This window comes from Haliaeetus leucocephalus, unplaced genomic scaffold (assembly GCF_000737465.1).
Source record: "Haliaeetus leucocephalus isolate CR32 unplaced genomic scaffold, Haliaeetus_leucocephalus-4.0 Scaffold92, whole genome shotgun sequence".
Lineage (NCBI taxonomy): Eukaryota > Metazoa > Chordata > Aves > Accipitriformes > Accipitridae > Haliaeetus > Haliaeetus leucocephalus.
The window spans coordinates 2349849-2359932 of NW_010972528.1; the positions used below are offsets into that span (position 1 = coordinate 2349849).

At 45.0% G+C, this 10084-nt stretch overlaps 1 protein-coding gene across 1 annotated transcript in view; it reads right to left on the reverse strand.

Moving 5' to 3' along the window:
- Positions 1–10084, reverse strand: part of CFDP1 (craniofacial development protein 1) — a 67094-nt gene that overhangs the window by 56738 nt on the left and 272 nt on the right. Inside the window, exons 2-4 of the mRNA XM_010585213.1 lie at positions 9959–10064; positions 9094–9322; positions 7100–7218 (exon numbers count right to left, since the gene is read on the reverse strand). Of these exons, the coding sequence (XP_010583515.1) occupies positions 7100–7218; positions 9094–9322; positions 9959–10064 (454 nt within the window). The remainder of the gene's footprint in view (positions 1–7099; positions 7219–9093; positions 9323–9958; positions 10065–10084) is intronic.

Genomic DNA, 10084 nt, shown 5'->3' on the forward strand with positions numbered 1-10084 from the left:
AATAAAATAGGTGGTAGTCTCCCAAACTCCTTGGCTTACACCCCCTTTGTTTCCCAACTTTGTCACATTTTGTCAGTCTCAGTTGCCATGTAAGGAGCAGAGAGGAGATCACAGCCACTGAAAAGGAAATCAGAGGCTGAACAAGGACTTTGGAAAGCTCTGGCTGTTCTCAGATGTCTGATCTGCTTCTCCTGCAGGCACTTCCACCTGCTCTCTCCTAAAAAGGGTTGGGATCAAGGGATCAAGCTCTGGAAGAGGACAGCAAATCTGGGGTTAGAGACAGTGAACAGTCGAGGACATAGATGTCTATTCAACAAGCACACAGATGAGCTAAAATTAAAAAAAAAAGAAAACCAGTATTTCACTAATGAGAGGCAGCATCAAGAAATCCCCAAGAACCAGCACTGTACAACTACAGAGAACTGAATTATAACCTCAGCAATGCTGCACACAGGTCAGCACTTCTCCTTGCCGTGAGGGAATAAATCAGTCCTGAGCTCAGCACAGCTCTCCTGAGTAGCTCACCAAGGTGAAGAGTCCAGCAGCCCAGCTAACACCAGACTGGGCTCAGACCTCACCACCCCACTCAACCAGACCTAAGTTAAAGGATATGTTGACCCTGATGACTTCATGGGACACCAAAAAAAGAAACTCTGGCCACGGCCTGTAGCCCTGCCTGCACAATTCCCATCGTCAACGGCATTCTTGTACAAAGGAGATCCGCACTATTGGTCGAGAAAGGGCTTTTATTAGCCCAGGCAAGCCTCCTGACAAGAACCTGCCCTCAGCCACCTCACTCAACCTTTGCTTCTCCTGCTCAAAAGGTCATGAATTTCACCACCAAAACCCACTGATCCAACTTACGGTCCTTAAGTTCCAACTTAAGAACAATCTCCTTTGAAAAAAATCTTTTCTTCTTGAATCCTTAAGGTAGGATGAAAACCTGTGAAGCAGCAACACAGAATGAGTAATAAGTTTTTTTTTTCCAGGAACATCCTAGATGATAACCATTTACAAACAGTAACAGATAAAAACCAGGTTCTCTTTCACCCCACACTTCATCTGTGGGAGATGAAATATCAGCCTCAGCCAGTAAAAACCCCAGTAATTACTACAATGATTTAAGCTTATAGCTATTTGGTTATTAATCAGATACTCTATGTTCCTCATTAAAGTTTTGTATTTTGCTTTTAAGATGCAACAGCCCCACTGTGAACCATCATCTTCTCTAACCTAGGATACAAGCTGTCTCTCAACTCTGTTCAGCACACATAGCCAGCACAACTTGTTTCCTTGCAGCACGGTGGACACACAAATGAAAGCAGTCAAATTGTGCAAGACCAGAGGCTATTCTAAGTCACAAATCTGGTCTCCTACAAGAGTCAACAGTGGGGAGTCCTTATCCAGAGATGGAGTTCTTGTCTCGCATATAACGGCCCAGACAAATTTTTCTGACATGAGTTTTGCCCAGTTCCTTCTGCAAAACTATATGAACTTTTAAGTATTCATTATATCCGGCAGGAAGTCACATACTCAGCATGACGCTGCTTATTGTCCAGTATGTTTGGCACTGGCCCTTCATAGTTTGATTTGGTACATGCAATTCACGAGTGAAGTTTGGACCCCTGGGGATCCTGAGCCATGAGATCCAGGAGCCCCAGTGAATGAGTGGATATCATCAACTCTGGCATGCCTCGGTTTTCATATTCCCAGATGGGGAATAACAACACTTCTTTAAAAAGTGCTTTGAGCTGCATGGACAGAAAGTTCTGTAGGAAAGCTAAGGATTTTCCCTCTTTACATCTGTAAAGACTTCAAGGACTTCAAACACATCAGAGAGCTTTCTGCTCCTTTGTATATACCTCTAGACTAAATGCTATATTAAAACCCACCTAAAAGCAATCTTAAAAAAAGCAAATAATGTCCATGGAATTGGGTCATCATCTGTCCCTTGGAGCAAGAAAAAAAGACCACCATAAATTAGATGATTTTCACGGCTATGAATTTAAGCTGAGAGCTCTCCCAGCAAGAGCACTGTGCAGGGCTTGCTGCCCCACCAAACATGGGCATTCCAGCACCGAGTTCAAAGCAACAGTAAGCTTTAATCAGGCAAACACTGAAGAATACTTTCAGAAGCAGCCTGAATTAATCAGGAAACAGGCACTTAAGAAGCAGATAAAGATTATGGAGCTCAACCTGAAAAGATGAGCTTCAAACTCAGCAAAATCTCACCCATCTGCTCAGCCTTCAAATATGAAAGTAACCAAAGAGTTCACTGGAAAAACATTTACCCATTATGCAAGGTCCCACAGCAAAGCCCCAGCTCGCTGGCTGTAAATGCTTCAGGTTCAGGGCTCTGTGGTCTGGCAATTTCTGACATAGCAGTAAGAATGATACCTTCAGCACTTACCAGCTGCTCGGCAGGAGGAAGACTCACAGCATGCAAGAAAGTAGCGGCTGTATCATTGCACTCACTTAATCCCAGCATCTAGACAGCAGAAGGGAGCTCACACTGCAGATATGGAAAGAGGATCCTGAAACCTCTTCCTGAAACATTTCTACATGGATCCAGGCCCACCATGCTGCCAGCGGCCATGCAGCTTGCATGGCAATTCTGGCCCCAGATGTGGCAAGAAGCCAAGAATTACTTACATCACAGGAACACCTGCCAGACACACAAGAGGGCTGAAAGAAACAGATTCAGAGTATGCAAGCACAGTGAAGAAGCTCAAGAAAAAAGCTCAAGAGTTAATGCAAAATCTGATCTGCAAGTTCTCCAGAGGTCAGGAGCAATTGCCTCTAAGAAGTTAGCTATTTGCCACCTATCAGCAGTGAGGACTGGGCAGGAAGGGACCACAGTGCAGAGGTCTGAGGCCATTGCCCAGCTTGCTGGGAGTCTTTCTGGATCCCAGACTGACACTCCTGGAAAAGACAGCCTTGTAGGAAAGTAAAGGGAGCTGTGACAGGAACACCTTGCCAGATATCAGGAAAAGACCAGGGCTCTCCCCAGTGACAGATGGAGAGTAGAGTCCTACTACAGCTTTGCTTTGGCTTGGCTGCTTTATTCACACACACGGGGAAGTGGCTGAGGGTCACTGAAGCAGCACGAGCCACAGTTTTGCCAGCACAACACAACACTATCAGTACAGCATGGCAACTCTGCAGTTGCATTCCCAGGAACCAGGAAAGCATTCCCACCAGAACAACAACCTTGGCCTGTAAAGCTTTAGATTTAAACCACATGAACAAAGCACATATGCACAGAAATATAAAGCTTCTAGTTTTGAATCCTTTACTTGGAATTTGCAATGTATGAACAAAGCAGGGTGTCAAACACAGGCCTCCCATTCCTGAATTAGCACCCAAGCCAGACACCATCGCTGCTCTCGACTTCATTTTGCCTCCCACAAACCGAATGAAGGTACACAGAAGATGTTTCAAACTAAAACCTATTCCTGCTAGCATTCAATGACCCGACTTTGCTCTTCCCTCACAAGTTGTTACATTGTGATTGACACCACGGGGTTGGGCCAGCTCCGTGTAAGTGAGCTGCATTCTGCTGCAGTCCTGGATGAACAGAGTTGACTTTCATGGAAGAAGCACAGAACCATTTTGATACACCGAGCACAGCAGCGGTGTAAAGAAAGCCAGCAGCCAAAGTAGCTTGGAGTGCCAAAGAGAAAACAAGCCTCATCATACAGCAATTACATTTTGCAACAGATAAACCCTGGCAACAGGGATGCGATTCCCTATTAATGCAACCACACATCCTGCATCATGAGGCAAGTTTAGAAACCAGAGGCTTAAAAGGAACTTCAATCTCCTCTGCCACTGAGACTTGAACTTCCATTTAGATGCTGAACTGCCTTTGCAAATTGCTCCCACTGCCCACAATTACAGCCATTTGGGTGACAGTCACCTGCTGCTCCTGGTCTATTTAACACCAGGGAGGAATGAAAAGCAGACAGAAGAGTCACAACTGGAAAACACAGAAATCAATTAAAGATTGTTTCTAGTTCCAGGATTCAACAGCTTTGCTTTTACAAGGTAATACTAAATTATGTATTTTATAAAATTAAAAGCCATTAAATTTAATACTTGGTAATTGGCAATTTGTAATTCTCTGAACCTGAAGTTCAGTATTAGCAACTGATACAAGCACAGACTAATCAAAATGGACATTAAGGGCAACAATAACCTATAAGGGAGTTGGCAGCTTAAAGAGGAAGGTCTTTCACTGTTCTAGTATAGCCCTGTAGCTGGAGATCTCTTTCAAGAGACTTCTGCTACTCCAACCATGCACGAGAGATTATACCATCTTCTTACAGAAGAAAACAAATTGTTCTGCAATGTGAGATCAGGGCTAAATGATCTTCTGTCAAGAGCTTCAGCGAGCAGACTGTGGAAATTTGTGCCCTGAATCTATCAGTGCTTAAATACTGATCTAAATTCTTCTCAAGCTTTCAAAAGAGCAACACTTAAAAGTAGCCTCAAACCATTTAGAAAGGAAAGCAACAGAGACAGCTCTCTCATTCCAGTTCTTTCAGTCCTGAAACACGCGCACACACACAACTACCGTGTGTTGTCCTTTGTAACCAACAATTTGCCAGCTGCTTCCCCAGGCAAGGAAGTCAGCATTTGGTATTCAGAGCATTTGCAGACGTTAGGGTTGTGCAAAAACAACCTCCTGCTAGTCTAAAGAAAAAGCAGCCCTCTGGTCCTCACCTACTGCTGTTGCAGGAAAGGACCAGTAGCTGTAAGCAGTGATAACTCCTTATATCCTACCCATAGCTAACAATGCATTTAGAGATGCAAGATGTAGCAAACAACACAAAAACCTCAGCTTTGAATATCACAAAAATCAAGGGGGCAAAAAACATTGAAGGATTTTCTCAAGGAGCTAAAGAAAGTAGCATGTTGTAACTCTGGTATCAGCAGAAAACAGTCCTCCAGACCTCAGTGCAAACTTTCCATTGCTGGCTCTGCAATCCGTTGATACAATGGCTGCTGTAAACAAAAAATACATTAGCCTTGGTGGTTTGCAGGATTACAGTCTCACTGTTACCCAGGCTCCAGCTTTTGCCTATTTGATCAAAAATTAGTAGAAACTTGTATTGATTCCTTTGCAGTTCCCCAAAGGAAACATCAGTACTGAGCAGTACAAAGGACACTAGAAAAACAACTGGTGCAAAAAATAAGCCTTTATCTAACTTAGCTATAGCTATTAAAAAAATACAGATAAGATACTGATGCCAAAAGCACAAACTTGGCATCTTAGGAGCCCTGGACAAGTTCTGTTCACATAAGGCAAGCCACTTTTTGAAGGACAGTGAAAATTTCCCTGACCCCTCCGACTAATATTATCAATAAAAGCAAGAGCAGCACTGCTAAAGCTAATCTGTAATCACCACAGAAAATCTAGAATGCCAGAATCAGAACAACACCTGGGTAATTCTATGCTTAAATCATAATTATCTGGGGCTTCTTTTCATAGGTAAACAAGAAGCTTCAAAGCAGATGCTTTTATTAGCTTCCTACTTTAAAGGGTCCTATAATTCACAAAAAATTGCACAAAAAACTTCCTTTCCACAAGTGGAAGACTCATGGTCTGAAGTAAGCCTACAAGGCAATTTTCCCTGTAAATCAACCCCCTCCTTTAAGTGATACACTTCTATGCTCATGTTAGGACATGACACTCACCTACAACACACAGATGGACATGCCCAGACTCCAAATAAGATTGCACGCTGATTTCATTGAACCCCAAAGCACCACGAATGTGGTTCTGCCGTATGCCATCTGATGATATGTCAGAACCCAAGAAGGCTTTTGTACAACAGCCCTGCAATCCTATAGCTTCAGCTATTCTCACCTGGCGGGAAGGACATCACATTTGAACCAGAAAAAGTACGGGAAAACTGGGGACAAACAAGCTGGCTGCTGAGAAGGAGAGCGTGCATCATCAGAAGACAAAATTTCTGTCTGTAATTCTGCTACAGATTTTTACCCATCCACAGGAAAGACTTAGCCTTTCCTTTGTAGAAAGGGTATGACAGATACTCTCTCTCAGAAAAGCTGCAGTTGTACAGTTCTTTGCCATTTCTCCAGTGAATGAAGGGTATTCCTACAGCCTGGATTGTGCAGGGAAATAGGGAAGTCGCTACTATGACTCATGGCTCTCCTCAGATTTTTCAAACAGCTCAGGCAGCAGTGCCGACAGGAAAAGCAAGGGCAGCGGAAGCCCCTGCTCTCTGCTTCCTCCTCCAGATTGAGGCAGCGTGGGTGTTATTGCTGGGAACTGCTGCCCTCTGCTGTCACACAAAATAGAGGCGAAATTCTCATCTGACAAAACAAGGTTTACAGCTACGTATAAAAAAAAAATACACCATGGTAAGAAACACAAGGTCACAGTGCATTCAGATTTCAAGTGGGTTCACCCAGGCCCCTCAGTTCTGGTCTTACACATTTATAAAATGCCTGCTCCTTTTTGCAGCCCACCCTGAGAGGCCTCTTGGAAGCCAAATTCAGCCTAAAGGATGATTTTACCTAGCCCATCACCTTTGCCGCAGCTGTTTCAGAGATAAAAGCACTCAGCTATTAGTCCATTCAGCAAAAGACCTCTTACTGTCTGCAGATCTTTGTAGTAGATTGTGAACATCACCAGGGAAAGTGCCAGCAAATATCCTGCCCCCAGCACAGGGCTTGGACTAGACTGAAGGAATAAAATGCATTACCATCATCCCTGTGGGGCCATAGGCGGTTCTCTCCTTGTCTCAACATTCACAGTGGCAGTGCCACCGGGAAGCTTTGCCAACCATTTTAAACACTGTCCAGATGGGGAAGCCTAAGTGAATTTACAGGCATATTTTGAAGTTGAGTAAAGACCGAGGTCTGCATATAAGGATACTCTGCAGCCCTCAGGCAGAAAAATCTTGGCCTCATTTTCCTTGAGGTTTCTATGTGCTCATGATAAAAAAAAGTGTAAAGGAAAAAGGAGAAGATACACCATGCTTCACAGCAGATCTCCAGCCTGCCCACAGAAGAGCAGCACCCAGGTTGCTCTCAGCCCGCAGTAGACACATTACATGTGCCAGCTTACCTGACTTCCTCACCAGCGAAATCGAACACTTTGGTGATTGTCACTTTTCCTGAATCTTTTGGCTTCTCAGACTCTTTTGGTTTCTCCTGAAGCTTGTTCCCACTCTTCTCTTCTTCACCCTACAAAATATACGAAGGAGAAAGCAAAACAATGCATTTGTGGAGCCAAGCAAAATTATCACTCCAAGGGGCCAAAGACCCAACACAGACCTCAGGTAGCACTGCAATTTAGGCTGGCTGGTCAAAGCAAGTCACCCACAGACAAGAAAAAAGAAACAAACGCCCCTGCCACCAGAAGAAAGTTCCCCACTTTGGTTTCAGGCTCTCATTGGAGCTCAAGGATCAAAACAGACCCAAACCAAGAAGTGAAATTGTAATTAAGCGTAGGAATGAGCAAGCATACACTGCTGTGGTTCAGAAAGTAAGCAAAAGCCTGAAGACTCAGTTCTCCCAAACTACACACTGCCAGGTGGTAAAGCTACCAGAGTAGATTACACAGAAACAGGTTTATTTTTAGTCAAGAATATAGAAGAACACAACCCATCAGCAGGAGAAGCAAGGCCGACCTTCACAGAGAACCCTGACAATATTAAGTTACTTGTCAATAACGTCTCTCTATTTTGAGAGGGGAATATCTTTATTAAGCAATTTGTCAACAATGCCTGTTAATTTACCCAGTGACAACTACAGCTTTTAACAGCATACATAAAAAAACTCAGACCCTATAAATAATCAAAACAAAACCCAAAATTCTGGCTCTAAATCAACCACACACCAGAGAGATCTTCAAGCAGACAACTTCAGTCCAAATTAAGAAGACCACAAAGAGAACTGCATCTCTCCATAAATTATTCTAGGCTATGGAAGAACTTTCAGACACCAATCATGTTTTAGCAATCCACTCATAAAAGTAGAATTGCTCAGAAAAGAACTTTTCCTCTCTCCTTCTCTCTAATTCTACCTGCAACCATCTCAGCTGTTCGGCCAGTAACTATTGAGGTGGAGAGAAGCAGGAGAGTTCAGATGAAAGGACTCTTCTTCAAAAAGTTGCAAGCAAAGATTACACAACTACACTTGTTCTGCAACCTTCCAACAGTTGTAGAAGGAAGCTTCATACAGCGAGAAGAACTTGTCAGGCAGCACTGAGTCAAGCATCCAGACTTTTGTCACAAAATACTTTTTTGGCTGACCGCTCAAAAAAAAAAAACAAACCCAAACCAAACAAACCAAAACCCAATTCTAGCAAGAGAGGGTCAGTTTTGGTACCTTCTTCCCTTTTACCACCTTCAGCATGAAAGGCTTTGGCAAAGCAAATACATGCATTTGGTTTTATTAAGAACCAGATCTTTTTAAATAGGGGAATATGCACAGAATTCTCTCTACAGAAAACCTCTGCAGACAGAGAGCAAGAGCATGTTAATGGGGCTTATAAAGGAAACTAGAGAAAGCTAGATTCATTCTTCTTACAATCTCCATCCCAACATGCAGCCTCTTCCAGACCCCCCTCACTGTACAAGGATGAAAGGCAAGGCACAGAGATGTCAGCACAGGTCTCTTCTGTTTCCCTACTCGCACACACACACACAGTCTCCCCCCTTTTTTTTTTTGAGCATCAGGGAAGGCACAAGCCTCAGGGGAGAGCTGTGCCCACAACTACAACTCAGACCAAAGCTCACTGTGCTGCTCCTACGTCACAAGGAGAATCCAGGACCACAAGGAGAAGCCAACAGGGCTCCGTAGGACACTGTGAGATGCTGACAATCAGCTCCAAAAGCAACACTGCCAGATCACAGACCTCTGCAGCTGGAAGGAAACCAGCAGCTTATAGTTTGCTCCACAGTGGGGCTCCAGGCTTACAAAACAGATGGGGCAGGAGTAAACCAGGCCTCTTCCCAGCTCTGACTGATACCTGGTACCAGCTAGAACCAGCGCTGTGTGCCCTAAAGCTTCAGGCCCTTCCCATACTCCCTGGGTGAAGGCCCAGGCCCCCATTACCTTTTTAGTTTGCATCACTTGTGTGGCAGCCACCGCTTTGGGTTTCTGTCCCACATCACTAAGGAAACTGGCCCAAAGAGCATCCTCTTTCTTTTTTTCTTCTTCTTCTCTGTTTCTTTCCACCTGCTCTACATTATCTACTTCCTCCTCCTCCTCCTCTTCATTCTGCTGAGCCTTTTCTTCCTCTTTGTCATCTGGCTCCAGCAAGAGACCTCCTTTCTTCCTCTTCCTGGAAGCAGATGCCAAACAAAACAAAAAAAGAAATACTGAGGTGCTGCAACACTATTCCAGAGCTGAACGGTAAGCATTGGTGAAACAACACGGTATTTTGTATTCTCGCTAAGACATTCTACCTGAAAGGTTCCCCCTAATCTTAGGGGTGAAGCTACTTAATTAAAAGATGACGCTGTTCAGAAAACACAGCGAGACTGAAGCAGGCAGTCCCCATGAAGTGGACTGGCACGTGCATCCGTGTATCTGTAAGTATATAACAGACTCTGGGGTACTGCAGGAACCACGAGGGGAGGAGAACTTGGCCTGGAGAGGAAACAACCTTAACTAAACTGCACATGTATGGGTTTTTTCTCCCACCGAGAAGTGCATTGCTCTTAAAAAGGCTTACTAAAAGGAAAATAACTAGCTCCTGGGGAGGGTCTTGCAAGCCTGAGGATCTCTGCCTCTGACGCTAAACCAGACGAAGAAGAACGTTTCTCGTTTCTCAAGCCCTCAGGGCTGCCCCAGGCGGAACGCGCACGGCGGAGGCGGCTCCCAGCCGGGCCGGGCTGAGCCAAGGCGGATTCTCCCACCCGAGAGAGGGGATACCGCGTCTGTGCGGAACCGGGGGCGGCTCCGCCCGCGGCCGTACCTGCTGGCGGGGCGGCGGGGGCTCCTCCTACCGCGGGGCGGCCGCGGGCTGTCCGCCGCCTCCTCCCGCACCAGCTCGCTCACGTCGTCCTCGCTGTACTCCGCACCTGCAAGCACAGCCGGTGAG